Below are 20694 nucleotides of genomic sequence, written 5' to 3' on the forward strand. Positions count from 1 at the left end.
GGGGGGGGGCACAGACGAGGTAAATGTGTGAAGGCCGGGTGCGCTCAGCTGATGAACTGCCCCCGCCCCCCTCCAAAAAAAAAAAAAAAACTGAAACAACTCAAGACTAACGACCCTGCTGGTCGACTGAGGGCCAACTCCGACACCTGGAGAAACACTGCTCTCAACCGTGGCGTATGGAAACATTTTCCCCTCCATTTCCTCTCCCTTTGACTCACGCTCTTATACACATACACTCTCTTTTAATACTAACATGTTAATTCACTTTTTTTTCATTCATACAGACATTTTGGTTTTTCCCCCTGAGGCTTGATGTTGGAAAGTTGAAGCACCAATTATTTACCAATTCCAATCTTGTTTCCAATTGTAGATATCTAAGGTGCAGTCCTGACTGTGGTTCATTATGATTTAAAATTTAAAAAAAAAAAAGGTAAAAACAATACCCATTACATAATTAAAGTATAAACTTAACAATGACTAACTGTTACTAAATACTGTTACTAAGTAAATAATAATTACAAATAAACAGACACATCCAAAAATATTACTCCCTGTGTTGCATTTGTTTAAAAAAAATGTATAAAAACATCATAAACATACGAATCACACCTGGCGCTTACAACAAAAAAGAACTGAACCAATGATAAATTTCTCTATGTATTATATGATATAGAAAGTTTGAAATTTTGAAAAGGGACCAAATGATTAGAGCAAGATAAAATCCTTTTGATGCCCCTGTAGGCACCCAAACTTTTCAGCCCTCTGCCCCCCTCCCTGAGTGCCCCTAAAGCAGGTTGACCTATGCGGCCCCCACCCTCTGACCTGGCTCTCGGAGGGTTTGTCAGGAGGGTCCTTGTGAATGGCCATCTGGTAGAGTTTGTACACCTGGTAGGAGGCGTCGAAAGAGGCTTTGAACTGCGGGCTAGGGGGATTGGAGCGCACTAGCCTCACCTTCAAAAAGAATATGGGCAGACAAGGGGTTAACATCAAAATGGATAAGAAGTGCTGAGAATAACATAAGTGGATATACTGTATATTTAAAAAAAAAAATCAAAGAGAGAAAAAGTGTGAAAGAGCTGTGAAAAGAGAGAGAGACTGACATAAACCCACCCTCTTGCAGCTGAGTGTCATTAAGAGTTTTAACCATTTTATAGACAAATTCAAAAACATCCAACTTTGGATTATCTGAAGCTTCATGGGAGAACAAGAACAGTACAGAGTGGGGTGAGTTATGTCCATCTCCACTGTGACACAAAATTGCACATAAAAAAAAAAACATTTGTTGCAGAAAAAGCAGGAATAATCATTAGCCTATTTATTGTAGTGTGTGTATGAGCCCATTTCCAATGCTTCACCATGTCGTTTTATTCTTCATCCTGATCATGTCCAACAGAAACCACAAACCAAATTTGTTTACGTGTTGAATTATTACTTCAAGTGCAATGAGTTCATGCTCAGCTAACCTACCCCAAGTTAGCAAAAAAAACCAAACAAAAAAAACATGCAAGTTACCAAATCAATGAATCCATATATACATGTGATAGATGCATAATAAACCAAGGCATAAAGATATTCATGCTAAGACCCATTTGCAACCTCACACACAGCATTTCTTAATGTTGTCCATGCAGTGCTATAAATCAGTCTTAACAGGGAGGATCAGGAGAAGCCTGTGATGGAGAGAAAATTTGGCTGAGTGTTGCTAATGTCACAAAATCTACAGATGAATTCAACTTTCTCATCCTCCGGCCCCATTTAATTAACCGTCTCTTCGTTTGGAAGCTTTTGTTGGCCACAGAGGCTTTGCCATATGAATCCCCTGGACGGACAGGATAGAGGAACTGAACCTGGGGTTTGTTTGAGTTGGACCTAAGTGGGTCTCTCTCATATGACCACTTGGCATCCACATCCTTTAGTCAAACAGAGACGTTGGGCCTCTTACATAAAAGGACAATGCTCAAGTTCGGTCTCTTTAATTTTGTACTAAAGCTAGATATATATTTTGATAGGCTGAAATCCTTTTGGTGAACCAACACTGCAGCAGTTGGTGGAAAGCATGAAAATGAAATTTTAACAATTCTCATAACAGTCTTGAAATTTGACACCAAGTCTAAAATGCTTGACCACTTTAAGAATGTTCAAATAAAGCCACATAATACCAGTGGCTTTTGTTTGGCTTTAATTAAAATGAAAGATCATGTTTTCTCTCTTTCTCTTTAACTGAAACATGTTCTGCCCTGAACCTGAATATTTCACTACACCATTATAAAGTAATATAACAGAGGAGACATTATGTTAATGAGAAAAGTGTGGTGATGGTAGACAATACTCATGAGGAGAATAGCGGATGAACAATTCCACACTTTCCTGAGGTGCCTGAGGGGCTCTGAATCACGTTCTCACACTGACCCCTGGTGGTGGATAGTCAAACCAAAGCTGCATTTAAAGCCCGGACACAGGTTACTACGGGACTGTACATACATCTGAACTTGACTTCCCTGTCACTGTCACTTATCTCTTTGCACTGCATTTAAATTACTTCAAAAGTACCACAGATGCCAGATTGTGTAACAAACATGTCAAGAGAAAAATTTCAACTGAGCAGTTTCACACTAAGGTGAGCCTATGGCACCACCAAGGCAAAGGGATGTTTAATCACCAAATTTCCTTTTCCTGACTATATTTATTTTCGAAGATGTCACATTTATCTTTTTCCCATCAGTCAAATAGCGTGACATGGACGTGCTTAGGGTCAAACTGAGCTGCGCTGCATTTAATTGCTCTTGTGTAAACAGCTATCCTCTGGTGCTGGTGTGAAAGCCTCTTTGAACTCAGTCAACAGTTCAGAAAGCCAAGACTCAACATCACATTGATTCATTAAGTTGCTTATCATCCAAATTGTTCCTTTAGCCACATATTCTTTAATAAATACAGGCATCTCTCAATTATTTCACTTGTAAAATATATTATTAACCTTCATTTGCAAAAGATAACCTTGTATTCATCCCCACTTAGTGAAATTTAACCATAACTGCAGGCAAACAAATTAATCCAATTGAAAAGAACGAAGCGGGAGGAAGTCTAGTCTCAGGGGCTACAGAGACGAGACAGACACTGCCTGGTTCATCACTGCATCTGGCTCAAATCTTGGTCAAGACCAAGAATGACGTTACACTACCAACCTCAGCTTGAGGCCTTCGCCAGGGATCTTTCTACATTGTGCTGCTTCCTGCCAACAGTTCATTTCCATGTCCTCTCGTACCGGCTGAGCTGGGAGCTGTGGTTTTAATGTCATCAGCAGGGTAACGCGACCCAGTTTGTGTGGTGTGCCTGTCATTTGGTTGAATTCGAACTGGGAAGGGGTGGTTTTTCCACTCTGCTTTGGCCAGCTATCCTCTCAGCACACATAAACACATGGTGAAGTCACTGGGGCTAGGGAAGAGGGCTCTATGAAACCAAATTTTCAAGCTAACTGAATCCAAACATTATGGAGACGGAAAGCTAAACCAACAACACTTTTTCTTAATGATAGCTGGAATCATCACAATAGGCTAATGTTTATTCCAAGTCACATAAAAAGAGAAAACAAAGCAGCTACTCTTTATTTCTGCTCACCTCAAGGCAATGAGAAGAGTTGTCAGGCAATGACTCATTGATGAAATCTTCCAGATTTTTGGGTTGGTTGGTCTGGGTGGGGGTGCTTGGAGTAGGTGAGACAATAGAGGAGACCCCGTCAGCGTGTTGTCTCATCTGCTCTTTCTGGATACGTCGCTCCTTCCTTAAGTCTTTGGCCTTCCGACATGGCGGCCGGCTAGGATCAGCTCCCATCCCTGCAGCTCAGAGAAAAGCGAGAAGAAGGGAAGAGGGTGCCGGTTAGGAGGAGTGCTACAAAAAAAACATCATTGTTAATCTGCTTTTGTGCAAAAGACACGCCATCACATTTTCAAAGCTTTTCCAGAAAAATAGGCACTTAAGAAATAACTCAATAAATCCTTTCAGGGTGTGGATGAAAAGTTTTGCTTTTATGCTGCCTTCTGAAGAACACTTAACACAGGAGTATAAAAAGGGGTAACTTCAAGATGCTCACGTTGATGATTTTCAAATTTGGGACAGATTTTGTGAATCTTACACCATGTTTTTGATGGATTTTTCCCTGCCCCTCTGGGCAAATGAGCTGCCATGTTTGCTTTAGTGTACCCCCTGCCTAAGAAGCCAGTCTCAACAAAGAGCCCTATGGAAGTCATTTTCTTGTTTCACTGCCTCAATAGTCTTTACATTACATCATGGCTTAGGAGGCTATAAAACAATATGGTCTGTGGTAGTTAAGTCCAAGTAGTTAGCAGATAGCTAGTGTGTATTTATAAAAGGAAGAGAAGAAGCAGAAACAGAAGATATAATGAATCTAAGGGTGTGATGTGGACACTTGAATGAGTAGCTCTGCTCGCCACACCTGAGGTTTCTATTAACAGAACACACACTCATACAATCTCTCCGTTTTTCTCTCTCAACATGACTAACATGAACATTCACTGAAGCAACTCAGTCTCTCCCCATTTCCCTCTCTCAGTGCCCCTCCTCATGCTTCTGCTGCTTCTCCTCATCCTCCTCCTCCTCCTCCTCATCCTCCTCCTCCTGGGCTCTTGCCAAGCCCTCCAGCTCTCCGGGCATCCCATGTCAACAGTTTACACGCCCACATCCTGTTTGGAGCAATAAGGAAACGAGAGCCATTTCCTGCTTGTCCTATTGCCAGCCGTCACCATTAGCTCACTTACTAAGTTTCTCCTCCGTCAATGTCACAAGGAAGAGGGGGACACCCGGTCCTGACAAGTGGAGAGGGAAACTCTGGCACTGGCCAAGGTTCACTGGCAGCATTCGGCTTCAGCTGACTCAAATTTAAAGTCCTTTATTGTCTACTGTAAGATGCTATCCTGTGAATAGTAAATGTGGATCACAGCAAGAGCTCCTTATAGATATTATTTCAATAGTTCTGAGATATGAGTTTTGTATCAATAACAGTCACTAAAGAAGGGAAGCATTTCTCAGATATAAACATACAACCCTGGGAGTTATAGCTTGGGCAAATGGTTTTCCTGTCAGAATAAACACGGCAAGGTCAAGAGTAACTAGAGTCTGGACTGTGTTCATCACACTGACTCAACCACAAACACATCAACCTTATCCACGATCACTTCGTCCACGTGCCTCTCTCTCTCTCTCTCTCTCTCTCTCTCTCTCTCTCTCTCTCTCTCTCTCTCTCTCTCTCTCTCTCGCAGACACAGGTACTTCTGAGGACAGCGTATGCAGCCATGGTTAAGATAAAGTGTGACAGATCAGTTCCTGTGGAAGACAGATGCTCTCGCTCCAGCAGTTAGCACTTCATAAAAGCTATGACACTCTCCCTCGCCGCTTCCCCAGGCACAAATATGACTCTCACAATCAGAGTAAACTGGCTAGAATTGTGACATACTGCTTTCTTGCATGTAAACACGTAGAGCCACAAAACTAATTTACTGTGGGAGGAGGATATCTGTTATCTGTGAGCAGCCACTAAAATACTAACATGGGTGGATGCAGTGTCTTTTTATGGGGTAACTGTATGTTATACCACCACTCTGTCAACTCTGCCTACTTAAAAAAACACACTGCACTGCTTCCTACAAAGCCACAATTTTGGGTCATCAACCAACATGCTGCCACTCTAACCAATACCACAATCTGCACCAGCACACTGATGAACACTATTCTTTGCTCGACTTGCTTAAACCCTAACCCTGGTAAATTATTTCACTTTGGAAAAAAATCATTTTAAAATAAATATTTAGTGCATCTGTTAATGTTACAAAATGAGTCCCTTCAGGGCAATAAAAATAGTTTCATCTTTCATTTCAGTATTGACTAGTTCCCCAGACTTAAGCTTCTTTACTGCTACACTGTCTTCGGAATTGATAAAGGACTTATTTTCAAGACGGAGCACAAATAAATCCACGAATGTTTCACTTTTGATTCCCACAAAAACAGATCTCAACACAGCTTTCAAAAAAAGAAAAACACCTTCCATATGTCCCTCTGTACCTGTTTACCTCTGGCTTTATGTGCGATATATGGCAGATGGGGAGCCATGCTTTCTCAAGCGAGAGCTGGAACCTGCCCAAAGCTATAAAGCGCTTCAGTCATAAAGCTACAGGAGAGATATGTCCAGGTGTTTTCTGTTGGAGGTGAATAAGGGGGTTGTGGAGAACCGCTGGCTCAACATAGTAAATCCTCTTTGCTTCCTCTTTGCTAGCCTCCTAAAACAGCTTGTTGTTTCTGACAGTCTGAGCAGGAGGAGTGTGGTGCTGCTGACACAGGTGTAAGAGCAGGAGGACACTGGCACTGCTGAAAATTCTCTGTATGTTTATGTCTGCATCTTGATCGACTCGTGCCAGTACCAAGCTTCCTGCTCCAATATACAGTACGTCGTTGTCTTTTGACTGATGAGTGTTCTCATTAGATGTTTGAGAGGAAAAGAAAGTAGGTGAAAAGTGGTGAAGGAAACAAGAACATTTGTTAGGAGTGCTGCTTCCTGTGTCTAATGGGGAGTTTATTATCTCTTCACTACGAGTGTTATTAATTCATTACTGTGAGTTGGCTGTGAGGATATCCTGTACTGGAGAGTAAAGAGGAGAACATGACAGATAAGCCCAAACCAGACACACTCCTGAAAACACTGAGGACACTGCAGCCTCATTCACCAGACCGCTGCACAGTGGAGTCTATTACAAGGTGAACAGTGACACCCTCTGGCAAACAATGGTGCTTTTGCTATTGCAGAAAACCACAGTGACGGTTTTACAATTGATTGCCATCGATTGTCATTAAAGCTACAGTCACTATGTCTTAAGTCATCCTTAATGCACTTTCAATAAATCCAAAATGAATAATAAAAAAAGGAAAACAGCAAACAAGTTTTTTGGTAGGCGCAGAAGAACCACAGCATGATGCCACTTGCTCTTAGGAGACACAATAAGTACTGAGTAGACAACACTGTGTGGAGTCAGGATGGGACAAGTCTTAAGAGTAAATGTAGGAGATTTTATTGTGGCTATTCAACCTGCCTCTTTAAGGAGGTATTTGAAGATTTTGGTATTGCTACATAGCCAGCATTAGCATTAATAGCTGTTTACTCACCAGTCTTGCCAAGAGTTTCAGCCTTTGTTGTGTTTACAAGACAAGAAGTTATAATACGTCCCTCCGAGAAGTGCTACTTCTTCAGGGCAGCCTGGACACTACAGTGAATCGGTATCAATAAGTGACGAAACAGTCTGACTGGGCCAGGGCTAGCTGGTTAGCAAGGAATTAAGTTTGAGGCTGAACTCCCAACGTTTCTTCTAGACTGGTAAGTAAACAGCTGTTAATGGTAACGTTGCTATGTAGCAATAGCAAATCTTACAAATAGCTCCTTTAAAGCAAATAACCAACCATCATTCACAGTCCTGTGTAAAGTCGTGGCTGGCTAGTTGAATAGTGACTATTCAGTTCTGGGATTAACCTGTTAATAAATAGCACTTTCATTTGCTCGATATCATCATCCCCAACAAAATACTTATATTAAATGCAGTAAATTTAAAAGTTCCACCTGTTCCTACCAAGATGGTATTATAACATCTTGGTGTTACAAGAGAGTTAATGAGATAAATACATGCAGTAATTAATGCGTTCAGCATAACACAAGATCTTAAGAAATCTACGATATCCTGTTCCTGAGTGATTGATGACACTAATAATAATTAGCATAAGCATTATACAAACTGTAGTGGAGCCACCACTCCATTACTCAGTCAGCCATTACGTTCTTTTAGCCTCTTCTCTCTGCTCTAATAACTCATTAACTGACTGATACATGCAGCTGCTGTAATATCACATTCACACTAAGGTGGCATGAACCAGCATATATTTAGCATTATGCTGCTGTATACAAGTTAAAGGATTCATATGGTCCCTGGAACTAAAGATTATTTTCACCCTCAATTAATCTGCCATTTATTTACTTGATAAATCAATTCATTGTTTTGTGTATAAAATATAAGTAAATCTTGAAAACTGCATGCTATGATTTCCCACTGCCCAAGCATTTTTGCTTGTAAAAAATTATGTAGTGATAATGCAAGTGATGATCAAAATAGTTGCAGATTCATTTTTTTTAGATCCATGAATCATTGCAGCTCTAACTTCATGGTCCATGCTCTTTATATTGAAAAAAAAAGCCATTTGAAAGGGAACTAGATTTCTTACCTGGTTTTGGAGGTGTGGCTGTCGTTCTTCCATCCGGAACAGATACAGGATCCTTTCTTGGCATTTCTGAGCCTGTGGGCAAAGCGTCAGCTACCTCCTTCTGAACCTCTGTGATAGCGGGACACTCTGCTACTTCCTTCTGAATGTCTGTCACTACAGGACACTTCACTTCTGCGTGAGAGACTTTACTCGGTTCCCGTGGACCTGCTTCTTCACACACAGAGTCCATTGGCTCCCCTACAAGGCAAAAAATCAGTATCGTTTACACCAGATACTGTGGTCTACAGAGCCACAGTACAAACCCTGTTGTGAGTTTGTGCCCAACTCCAAATGTATTTTCAACCATGAATCCTGATGCATTTGCAGTCCAACAGTGCAACAGCGTTGACTGCTGACAGCTGAGTGACTGCTGTTTTATCCATTTTTTCATGGATCTACAATGCCAATACAGAGAAAATGATCAGACAATACACGGATATTAATAACTATGTTATGAAAATAAAAATACTCTCACCATCATCCTGTCCTGTTGGTAATTCCCCTTTAGAAATGAATTTGCTCATCTTCTTCAGGATTTTCTTGTGGGATTTGGAAGGCTGAAATTTCACTGCATGACACCTTGACAGAGAGCACAAAGGTAAATGTTTGGTTAGAACAACATACATTTACATATATTTCTGCTGTTACAAAAATATTTAAAAGACTATTAGTCAATCTGCCATGGGCCATCTTCATGTGTTCCATGTTATTCTGCTCTTGTCAGTTGTGAAGGAAATTCTGATGAGCGAAATTTCATTACCTGATGGTGTACTGTGGACAGCATGTCTTGTTCATTATGGGCTTATAGACATATTTCCCACTTCTGAAAATGAGAACAGTCTTAACTGCAAAATACATTATCAATGATTTGAGATATTCAACATGATGTTTCTATATAAATGACAAAATTCAAAAAGGTGCTTATGTAACTGTGCAAACTGAAACCAGGAGACAGCTACTCACCTCCTCCATCCTCGATCTATGAGGTCTTGGTAGTCTTGTACTGTCATGGTGTGAGACCACATCCCTGTAGAAAACAAAACCAACATCACTGCTTTAAAACATTTAAATGATTTCTTACAATACAATGCTATACTTTGCTTTATCCGCATAAAACCAGAGAACACTTTTCATTATAAAATAAGGCTGAAATAGGAAGCATGTATATAATTAATGCGTAGTTGTCAGCAAGCTGCTTGACAGTCCGATGGAAGGTCCATATTTTTGTTACAGTTTAAATCACAGTTTCCCCCAAAGTGCATTCCCACAGTGCTTTAAGGCCCCCATGTAAACAAATTTATTATTTGTAGCCAGAGCAGCTTGGATCCTTCTTCCCAGAACTGAGGTCTGAGCTCCCTGTGTCAACTCTTGACCTTTTCTTCTGCAACTATATACACAGTTTGCTCATGCGCACACACCAGAAACTTTATGGTGAGACCACTATCAGTTTACATCTAAAACAACCGAGGGAACTGGCTGTATACCAGTTCACACAACACACACTTAGTTTGCAACTGAGTATAATGTTCCATGTCCCAGGAGAATGCTGCTTACACAGAGTCCACAGAGACAATGGGACAACACTGTGTGAGCCAACAGAGTGACACTACAAACACTGAAACAGTGAATGACTGGAGCCAGCTCTAAGGCCTACACACACAGCAGCGAGACTGCAGGTTTTCTTTAATGACAATGGCAGAAACACTCTGTGAGAGGTATTATCATCACTGGACCACCAATCAAGGGGCTTTTAATTAACAATGTGTATTAGGTAAAACACCTTTTTTACACATCTTATAGATCAGATATGTCAGTAAGTATGTCTAAATCTTTTGTCTGTTGTACACTGTGGTGCAGCTACACATACTGCTGCATAAACAACATTATTATTATTTGCATCCAGGTTTGTTTGACAAAAAGAAAAACTGAATAAATTGCATAAAATTTTTTTTTTTTTTTAAATCACACCGGATCAAAGGCTTTGTGAAACTTTCATTCTTTTATACAATTCTTGACAACATATGTTGCCAATAATTAAATAAAAATATTATATGGATGATTGTGACTTTTAAGGGTTGAACCACATTAACACTGTTAAACTTACTGAACAGAACATCCTACAAACTTTCAAGAGAAGGTAAATTTGGGGAATACCACGGCAAGCCCAAAAAAAATGGGACAAAAACTGGCAGAAAGTCAGAAGTTTAAAAAAGCAAAAGTTCGACTGAATCAAGCCCTATGAGCTTGATGTGAGTGCAACAGCTGCCGTCATCATGACACAAATGGAGCGCCTGATCCATTCTCCAGCCTCCACTGAGGCATGACACACACAGCAGCACAGAGGAGGGCAGATGTTGTGCTCTGTAGTGTTTGGAGTCGCTTTTGCTTCTCATGTAACAACACTGTTGATAAGAACCACTGCTCTCGAGGAAAACATTATCTTACTGAGCACCTGCTTGGAAAAGTCTACATTACAACATAAAACACTGTGCTCATATATCGGTCGATCTACAGACTGTTTCAACACCTCTTCCCAGGAAAATAAAAGCATTTCAGCTTTATTAAGGGTGCATTAAGCTGCAACATTACTTCAGAAGCCAGTGGCCTGAAATAACAGATTCAACTCTATAGTTGCAAGTCTAGTGCACTTTCATTTAACCTGTATCCACAAAGGGAACCTTTAACCTTTTAACATCCATAGGGACCATCTATAAGAGTTACACAGACAGTTCAGTCTTCCCTATTCTCCAGAACCTGTCATGCCCACATGATGTAACATCATTACCACTCTTAGATTAGACAACAGCATCGTCTGCAGGCTCTGAGCCCAATCGCTCATTGACTTCACCAGGAACTGCCTGAAGTCTAATTATAGTCAACCTGTCTCGCACCTGCTCACCTCAACTGAATGACACTATTCTTTCCTGCACGGAAAATCCCTTCCCATCTTCTTACACAGCTTTTTTATAGCTCTGTATCAAAGTCAAACTTCTAAAAGTGCAGTTAACATAGCGCAGGTTTTTCTGAACAGGCAGTACAACCTTTTCATTTCAGTGCCCTTTGAGCTCTGCTAAACCGTCCACCCCAACTTTCAATAGATCGCTTATAAACCTTGATAGCAGGTGATTCTGTGGTCTGTGTCAACCTTTTGTGAAATCCTGGCAATGCAGGATTTTAGCAGGCTATTGAAACTATACCCTGAATTAACCTAATACACCAAATTTGGCAATATACCAATCTTCTCTTACTTTTCATTAAGTATACGGCTATATAACAGGCAGTGGGTGGAAAGGCTCCTTTATGGAACAGAGCTACCCAAGACACAATACTCACAAATACAGCCTTAGAGCTTTCAATGTGTGTTACTAGTTCCCCACTGACTGAAAAATGATAAACAAGCTTTTTTTTTTATGATATTAATTTATATGGTTGTGCAAGTCTGGCATTTATTTTAAAACTTCCTGACAAACAGATATGTAAACAAACAATTTTGTTGTTTGGACTTCATTTAGGATCAAGCAGTGGTATCCTATACTATGCTATTGACAGTGTGAGAAGTATAAGTGAATATGAACAGAAATGTATTTCTATTAAATGCTTTGTCCATTGGCCGTTTTTGTATTCTTGTTCACTTGGAAGGGAACCTTGACCAACTCACAACTGGATCAGGGAGAGAGGATTTCCATTACAGCTGCACAGACCGTTTTCTCATCTGCCTACATTCAACCAGGAGTAAAAATCAATCGAATTAAATACAGAATGTGGGTCATTAAATGTATCACCATTTTATCTCTGATGATGCTGCCATAGTAACAAGGCTGCACAGTCTGTTGAGATTGCTAACGGTACATGTCGTAAACATACTGTCTTCTGTTTCAGCATGTTGTTATCACTGTCTCATATTCCGTCTCATGTTTATGCTGTTACAGCACTCCACTCGGTTTATAATATAATCCACACTGTCTGCTACACCTGCAAAACTTAGTCAACTCAAAAAAGTATGAATAACTATTGTAGTTAAAGCGCAATTCACTTCAATTATATAATGCGACCTAAAAGCGTTTAGCTTTGAGTAACATTAAATAAAACCCCGGTGCTCTTACCATCAGCTATAAACTATATACACCAAAATATTACTGTGACAGTTAAACACACGTTAGCGCTTTTCTTCATTTCCGCATTTCATCTGATACTTAAAGGCCTCTATATCGGTGTCACAGACGGGCAGGCCAAATGGAAGAAAGGCAGCCGCACTTTCGCGTGTGAGGGCAACAGTCGTGTTTTCCTGTCCTGCACTGCTTATATACTGTTCGTTAGCTAGATGCTAATAGAGATGTTAACAAGTCTGCTGCTAATCTGGTCATGTTACAGCATTAGCCTTGAGTTACTCATTATTTCCAAATTTAATAGCCATTCAACAACAGCTCAATATCGCAAATTTTATTCTTCAACAGTCTTGTTTTGTTTCACAGTGTGAAACAGTTGTGCTGAAAGACGCTAATGGCTAGACACTCAGCTACGTCAATAACCTGAACATCATCCAAGTAACGTTGCGAGTACGCTAACTAATCTGTTACTCACTGTGTACTGTCTTCCGGAGTCAGTACATCAGCTATAGCTTAGTCAAATTTACATTTGGATTACAGTTCGCAAGCACTCTAATCAAAACCGGTCACTAGCCCAGCAAGTAGACGGAGCTAGGTCCTTAGCATCCGCTAGTTCTGCTATACCATCTAGCTGTGTTTCTTCAATAATTCATTAGACACTTACCATGAGAAAAATTTCCCTTTTCATTTTTGCAGTAACCACAGCGGTAACCGTCATCGCCGCCGAAATATTCTACTATAGTGTAAGACTTGTTTCCTGCCATCTTTAGTATCGAAACAGATGACAGCTGAGTTTGCCCGGTGTCCGGGCAAGTACTGCTGGACGTTAAAACTCCGCCCACACCTAGGACGTCACCAGTGCTGCGTTGATGGCATGTAGGAAATTCCAAAGTACTGAACATCAGACCTCTTATATCTAAACAGCTTTGAGTTGTACACGTTGGTTTAATCAGAAATGAACCACTGTATTGTTTACATGTCTAAAATGAGCGGTTTATGTTCTCTTCGCAAATAATAGGTGCAAGGGTGGCAACTATTTGAGAGTAGAACCAAGTCTGAAAAGAGTAATCTGTTAAGCTACTGAAGGTTAGCATTACTGTATATTTAAAAAACTTACCTCGATTAAAATGTGCAATAACTAAAATCAGGCTATTAATTAAATGCATTTGTAAACCATGGACTTTATGATGATTTTTCAATATTTATGTTTGTGACAGATACAGAACACAAAATCAAGAGTAAAGAACTGTACACTGTATTTATTCAATCATCTGTGCAAAAAGGACAGCAAGATAAAACTGAACCAAAATCCCGCCCAAAACACTTACAGTAAATTACAAAAACACCAATGGAGAGTTTGTATGTAGAAAAATAAGTTAAAAAATCACAGCTGGACCAATGATTTATTTTTCTGCCATTATAAAAAAATGACACTACAGATGAAAGAGTTTCACCTGTCACACTGTCACACATACATGACGGAATTAATTTCCTTTTTTCTTTTTACCATAATATATATGTATATTGTGTAAGAAGCAGTCAGGAGATTGGTATTCATCTTTTAAAAAAAAACAGATTCTGAGGTTTATGCACAGGTTCACAAAACCAGGAACTTGTTTTTCCAGTAAAAATAGCCTCAATTCAGCATGCATGCAAGCTTCCTGCACCACCATGAGGGATTTATACAGGTGATGATGCAGCAGCTGAAAAGATGAAGTGCTACTGGCAGACACAATCCTTTAAATAAACTGGGCAGACAACACTTATCTTGACTCCTGGTGATGGCTTTTTGGTTGAGCACCTAACTAAAACTCCCCTGGGGTATAGGGATGTTTTCATGAAGGTATTTCATACTGCCTTGCTCAGAGAAGTCAGCCACTGTGTGCCCTTCTCCTCGAAGAATCCATTTGGTGGTCAGAAGCCCCTCCAAACCCACTGGACCTCTGGCATGTATGCGCGCCGTACTGATACCAACTTCAGCGCCTGTAAAATAAGTACTGTAAAATTAACTCTTCTGCCCCATTTTCAAGACAGTGGTCAGTCAGATCCATTTACAATAGGATGTATATTATATTCTCTTTTTTTTTTCAGATAGTAATGAGAAGTAAAACCATGCCTGATACTGTACATACCTAGGCCAAAACGGTAGCCATCAGCAAAGCGAGAACTGGAGTTCCAGAATACACAGGCACTGTCCACCTGCTGCAGAAACTGTTCAGCAGTTTCTTCGTTTTCTGTAACAATGACATCCGTGTGGGAGCTGCCATATTTGTGGATGTGGTCCACAGCTTCCTGCATGCTGTCTACCACCTCAATGCAGCACTCCAGGTCCCCATACTCTGACCTCAGAGACTTCACCTCGGATGGGCTGAAAGTTAAATAGGATGCAAACCGGGGCCCTGCATGAATCTTCACCTGAGAGAAATCAAAAATAAACAGAAAATACTTTATTGACATGAAATAACTGCCAAACCATTTCTCCAGAAAGTTCGTCTCAGTTTCTGGAGCACAAACCTTCATCAAAGTATATAAAATATTTTACCATATAATGTAATTCTATGTGTAATATTTGCGCCCAAAGTTAAGAAGTGTTTCTGAATGTTTCTTACGTGTTCTATTCTCAGCATATCAATGATCTGGTCAAATATAGGAGTTCGCAGTAAGTCTTTGTGGATAAGGAGGGTCTCCATGGCATTACAGGCCGCAGGGTAGTCACATTTGGAGTCTTTAACTAAAATAAAACATAAGTTAAGATATTTATTCAGACGTTCTGGGTTACCCCAACAAGTTCATAATAAAAAAATAATAAACTCTTACAACTACTAGAAGTACTCCTACAACCTGTAAAATACTTTGACCAAATTATAGCAGAAATACAAAATATCAAAATTATCTCCAACATTCACAGCTACACACAGGAAACACATACCAACATCAATAGCCTTGTCTATGCTGGCATCGTTGTCTACGTAGACGTGACAAACGCCCTCGCTGTGGCCCAGTACGGGAATACCCTTTGCTGCCCTTTGGATTTCCCGGACCAGCTCGGATGAGCCCCTTGGAATGATGAGGTCGATCAATTTATCTAGTCTGCAAAGATCTTCAACTTCTTCTCGTGTGCTCACCTACATGTCAAGGTACATTTTAGGATATTACAGAATTTCTGAGTTTATGTTAATAATGATGTGAAAATGTGTTTAGATTTACCAGTTGAATGGCATCTGTCACCCCATGAATGGAAAGTGCTTCCTGGGTTAGTTGATGTAAAATTTTGTTAGTGTGAGCAGCTTCTTTACCCCCCTTCAGTAGCAAAGCATTTCCACTGGCTATAGCCAGAGCTGACACCTGAAACACAAAATCAAATACGAGAATGAGTGTTTAACTTTTAATGACAAAGTCATTAAGTCTCGCAAACCAGCAGCTAATGGTGATTAAGTCTACAGGCTGAGCACTGGGCTTCACTGACCTGCGGGAGACAATCAGGACGCGACTCAAAAATGACCAGCAAGACACCGATGGGGACAGTGATCTGTTCCAGCTCCAGGTTGTTGGCCACCCTGGTCCTCCTCAGCACCCGTCCCACACTATCTCTGGAGGACACAGCAAGCTGACGGAGGCCAATGGCGAGGCTGTTTAGCTTAGCAGTTGACAGACTCAGGCGGTCGATCAGAGCCTGGGAGAAACGACCTATGAGGAGAGATACATGAAAGATATGAGTAAATACAGACAATGCATTACTCCATAGATCTGTGCAGAGTAAGTCTTTCTGCTTTCAGCAAACAGAGACTAAGAGCAGTCTCCCTACACACAATGCCATGCAGCCCTACAACACAAGGCACACAATGACTCCTGCAAAACTTACAAGTACTATGCATTCATAAGCATCTTACTGCCAACATGGCTGATGGACACCAGAGCTAGGGCAAATGTCAACCAATGCTGACAACCAGATGATCAAAGCCTCCTTCTTATGTCAGTTTCCCCTGCTACAGATGAGTGGCAGGGCATGACGTTTGAGTCAGGCAGCTGTGGATTAAGGTGATGAGTGTCTCTTCTCTGTGACTGTACCTGATGCTGTTGCTAACTCCATGTCTCTCTTGTTGGCACTGAGAATCTCTTCTTTCTTCTCTGTGAGCAGCTCAGAAAGGCAGCAGATGATCTCTCCTCTCTGGAAAAAAAAATAAACACACCTCAATGTTATTAACACATACCAGACTTACAGAGTAATTAAAGCCGCTACCAGAAGAACTTAAAACTAAATGAAATTGGCAACTCCCTGCATCTCGTTGTGAAAATGATTTTTTACTTTTTTCCTGTTTTTAATCTTGGCATTTAATTAATTTAGGAATGACATGAGGTCAATATACTGTAATTAGGGGATTTGACCTAAAGATCACCTTAATGAAAACATGTTTGATTAAACTGCAAGTGCTATTTCACTGTGTCAGTGAGAGAAGATATAAAAAGATATTGATTTGACATTGGAGATGATTCTGCTGCAATCGAGCCTAAAACAATTTGGACCTCTTGATAAAATAGTCTTCATATACTATATAATATTTTAAAACGTCTCTTCAGTTAGCCCCACCACATCGAGGGAGCAAGAAACTCACCTGTTCAGGGAGCAGGGAGGCCAAAGCCCTGCCTGCATGCCGGGCCATCTCTGTCTGCTGCTCCACAGTTGGACCTGGTGGTGTCAAAAACACGTGCATCAAATATAAAAAAACACACACACACACACACACAAGTGAGTAAAATATTCTTTCCAGATGGTTTTACCCATTACCTGCAGGTTTCACTTCTGAGAAGAAGGTGCCAACTTTCTTCCCTTCCACAATGTCTGTGATGACATGGCCTGTGACTTTAGGATCTGTGCCATTGGCAATGACAACAGACGTCCCACCCTGTAGTGCCCAAAGTGCTGCTTTGACCTGATTCAGACAAAATCCTTGAGTATAACTTTTTCATCATTAAACCAACTCAGTCCTGTTTACACTGTGAAATCAAATACTTTCTGTCATGCTGACCTTGGCTTCCATGCCGCCAATGCCAACTCTGGACTTAGTGCCGTACGTGATTGACTGCTGGTCTCCAGGATAGAATATATCAATAAGCTTGGCATCATCTGTTCCCGGGGGACTGTCGAATAAGCCTGTTGGACAGAATTGTTTTCCTTTTTAAATCCTTTATAGAACCGAAGCAGTCACGCTGATATTGATATCTTTTCATCAAGAAAAACCTGACCAGACGGTATGACCAGACAGTATGTACAGTAGAAAGTTTACTATTTATATATGACTCAGAGACATAAGGTAATGAATAAAAGCAAAGCAGAGATGGCTTAATATGGAAGGTGAAAGAGAGAATCAGAGGCCTTTGTGAACTAGTGTTGAACTTTATTTAACATGTGTCAATTATATACTGTCTCTGTAAAATTTATTATTTGTTGGTCACCCCCTCAAAAACAGATTTGAAGTTTTTATCTGTGTGACATATTTATATGTTTTTAAAGGGATTTTGGTTCAGTGTTTTGGTACTCAATATAATAATTTACCAATAACATAATTTGTTATAAATTATGTTGAATGTGTTAAGAAATCAGAGTGAAATTAATTATTTATTTATTCCTTAGATGTAGCCCCTTTGAAAACATTTAATAGCACATACAGTGAACTAAAATTAATGCTTACATGCAAATTAACATACATCAACAAATGAATGGTTTTATCTGTACCTTGAACATCAGACAGGGCAATAAGGAGGTCCGCTTTCATTTCAACAGCAAGTCGTGCAGCCAAGCTGTCATTATCCTTGATACTTATTACCTGAAATACAAACAGAAAATTCATTAAGCCAAATGGAAAGTCATTGTAGCTCACAGTATACTGTAGAATAACATCTTGTCAGTTGCTACCATGCAACAAAAGCCTGACAGTCCCATTCAGGTGTAAAACAAACAACATATGTTCACCTCTTTCCAAAAGGAGATAACACAGGTAGCTCTGTGCACGATATAATGGCAGAAAATAAGAAAACCACGTTTGAATTAGCAGAGAACATTTAAAGCAACCACAAAAATTAAACCATACGTCCAAGAAGTAAGTGTCAGTGAGGGTGGAAATGTAAGTGAAAAGAAAAATACGTCTTTTGTGTATGCATGCTTTAGGCAAGCCACCACAACTCTGGACAACATTTAGCATTCCCAGTGCGCCCATCACACAGTACCCACATTTACCCCCTGTAAATCACTGTTGGGAACAGGGGGTGGAACAACAGCATCATTGGTGTTGATGATAGGAACTATGTTCATCCGTAGCAGTTCATGAAGTGTGCTGTTCAGATTGCGGCGCTTCTGCTCATCATGGAAATCCAGATTGGTGACCAGAATCTAAAGAAGGAGACCGAAATGCAAGAAAATGTAAAGATGCTTCAGTCATTCTCTGTCAGCATTGTATTCTGTGATAAAAGTCTAGTATATACTTGTGCAGTGCAGATGCTGTACTGGGTGAACATAGCTTCATACAACGCCATCAGACCGCTCTGTCCAGCAGCTGCACAGGCTCTTGCCTCCAAAACTGGAATTGACTGAAAAACCGAGAAATTTCACTAAGGTTAAAATACAAGGTTATGAACAAAATCTAACAAATGTTTATGTCCTATTTGGGGTTAAATGCTATTATTCACCATGTCTTTGAGTTGGTTTTGTCCAGAATGCAAGGCTTGTCTGACACTCTGAGACAGCAGGATCTCATGTCTCAGTCTCTGCTTCCCAAACGCCACAGCACCACTGGTGACAATCATCATCTCCCTGCCTTGATTCTGTAGCATGGCCACCTGATAGGACAGACGAGGACAACACCATTCAAGTTCCTCTTTAATGGCCAAGATCACTCATCAAGGATGTCCACTTTGTAATGTGTGCTGTCTCACATTTGTTCGCACGTAAAAAAACAACTATCATCAACAAAATTTCATCTCTTGTCTGTATCAACAATATTAATGTGGTTTTACCTGCTCTACTATTGAGGCCAGTCGGCCCAGTGCCAGGCCGCACTCATCTCCACGTGTCACCACAGCACTCCCCAGCTTCACTACAATGCGTTTGGCCTGCTTTAACTCACTGCGGTGGGCAAAAGACTTCCCATGGGGACGTGGGAGTGAGACTGAAGAGAAAAACACAGTAACATTTTATTACTCATCAGCATGCATCATTGTATCATACATAGCAAAGGGAAAGAGATGGTGAGAACAATGTCCACTTCAGGTAAGAAGTTGGCTGATTACTCACATTTAGCTTGGGAAAAAGCTCTGATGGAAACTCGACTGCAATTTGACTGCCAGTTTCTGGATGGCAGGCGAGAGCACAAGGCCAGCCTGGCAAACATGGCACTGATGCTTGAGGACAGCTGTGATGAACACATAAACCAGTGCCAGGTTACTGTAACAGTGCAATAACCTCATCTGTGATATGCAGCCTTAAGGATTGATAGACAGTGTGTATGGGTGGCTATCTACATAAAGGCTTAAAGTATGAAGAAGATAAAATACCATAACAAAACCAATAAAGATTATTATTAATTTGAGCATTATTTAGTAACTGGAAATCTATGCATTATGATGTTCAGCACTGTGTTGGTACTTGAACTTGGCATACTGACCTAGTGAAGATGACAATATTTGTACTAGATAGTTTATTAACATTTGCTAAAAACATTAGCTAAATAGCCAGGGGCTAGGCGCTATTCACACCAAAAACCTCCAACATATGTGAAGTAACTGAAGTTAGCAAGTTAGTTAATATGGCTAACAGACTGGAGCTATTTGTTTAGTGTTACTGCTGTTATTCAGTGATACTTGGGGCTAGCTAACGTTAGCTAGCATTAGCAATGACCGGCTACCTCACTGCAAAGCGGTTATCTCTGGCAAAATGGACGGAAGAATATTTATACAAAAGGACTACTTACCAGACAATACGGAAATATACAAACACGAACCACAACTACACTTGTGAGTGCACTGCAGAGGACACGTAGTCAGCAGGACTGGCGTTACTTTGCTGCCACATCCACAGCCCACGTTGGTTGAGTACAGCGTTAATTGAGCTATTCACGAAGGACGTCTACGTAGGATATGTTCACGTAGGAAGAGACTGACTAAAGCAGATCAACTGTTGCATACGTAGAAATAGTTCTTTTGATGGGCGGACACTTTGCGTAGCTATGGGAAGTACAAGCACAGGAACAAGAGAGTAAATGCATTTTTATTTTGATGTGTGGGA

The 20694-nt window shown here is 40.5% G+C and overlaps 2 protein-coding genes across 8 annotated transcripts in view; both read right to left on the reverse strand.

The window, feature by feature from the left end:
* The window catches only part of ate1 (arginyltransferase 1), a 50225-nt gene extending 36983 nt beyond the window's left edge, over nt 1-13242 (reverse strand). For 2 of the 6 annotated variants that reach the window (XM_087175463.1, XM_087175461.1), the window contains exons 1-7: nt 13081-13242; nt 9274-9337; nt 9071-9133; nt 8786-8889; nt 8272-8508; nt 3616-3830; nt 823-951 (exon numbers count right to left, since the gene is read on the reverse strand). In XM_087175463.1, the coding sequence (XP_087031589.1) occupies nt 823-951; nt 3616-3830; nt 8272-8508; nt 8786-8889; nt 9071-9133; nt 9274-9337; nt 13081-13180 (912 nt within the window). In that variant the 5' untranslated portion in view covers nt 13181-13242. Of the gene's footprint in view, nt 1-822; nt 952-3615; nt 3831-8271; nt 8509-8785; nt 8890-9070; nt 9156-9273; nt 9338-13080 lie in introns of those variants that run through there. The other 4 variants (XM_023411813.2, XM_023411814.2, XM_023411815.2 and 1 more) reach the window with 4 other exon arrangements.
* A 418-nt stretch (nt 13243-13660) lies between these two features.
* LOC111659006 (delta-1-pyrroline-5-carboxylate synthase-like) lies at nt 13661-20537 on the reverse strand. 2 transcript variants are annotated; one of them, XM_023411809.2, is made up of 17 exons: nt 20381-20537; nt 19705-19822; nt 19428-19579; nt 19101-19250; nt 18897-19001; nt 18652-18804; nt 18151-18241; nt 17444-17568; nt 17203-17347; nt 17030-17103; nt 16485-16584; nt 15883-16103; nt 15624-15761; nt 15346-15541; nt 15026-15147; nt 14549-14831; nt 13661-14399 (listed from the first exon to the last, which is right to left on the reverse strand). In XM_023411809.2, exons 2-17 carry the CDS (start codon nt 19799-19801, stop codon nt 14218-14220), a joined length of 2334 nt encoding a protein of 777 aa, XP_023267577.1. In that variant the 5' UTR covers nt 19802-19822; nt 20381-20537; the 3' UTR covers nt 13661-14217. The 2 variants fall into 2 exon arrangements, with proteins under 2 accessions (XP_023267577.1, XP_023267576.1); XM_023411808.2 differs by having other exon boundaries at nt 18646-18804.
* Between the last annotated feature and the right edge of the window lie 157 nt (nt 20538-20694).

The sequence above is a fragment of the Seriola lalandi genome, unplaced genomic scaffold (genome assembly GCF_002814215.2).
Source record: "Seriola lalandi dorsalis isolate HSWRI2012SDOR001 ecotype SW California unplaced genomic scaffold, Sedor1 jcf7180002054470, whole genome shotgun sequence".
NCBI classification, from domain to species: domain Eukaryota; kingdom Metazoa; phylum Chordata; class Actinopteri; order Carangiformes; family Carangidae; genus Seriola; species Seriola lalandi.

What these genes read in the sequence shown, in the direction of transcription:
- LOC111659006 (XM_023411808.2), bottom strand. Translation starts at nt 19,801, where the DNA reads ATGTTTGCCAGGCTGGCCTTGTGCTCTCGCCTGCCATCCAGAAACTGG. An exon ending in AAAACCAACTCAAAGACATG is followed by an intron (nt 19,002 to 19,100) that starts GTGAATAATAGC and finishes TCGGTTTTTCAG; the next exon opens with TCAATTCCAGTTTTGGAGGC. An exon ending in CCTCCCTGCTCCCTGAACAG is followed by an intron (nt 16,585 to 17,029) that starts GTGAGTTTCTTG and finishes TTTTTTTTCCAG; the next exon opens with AGAGGAGAGATCATCTGCTG.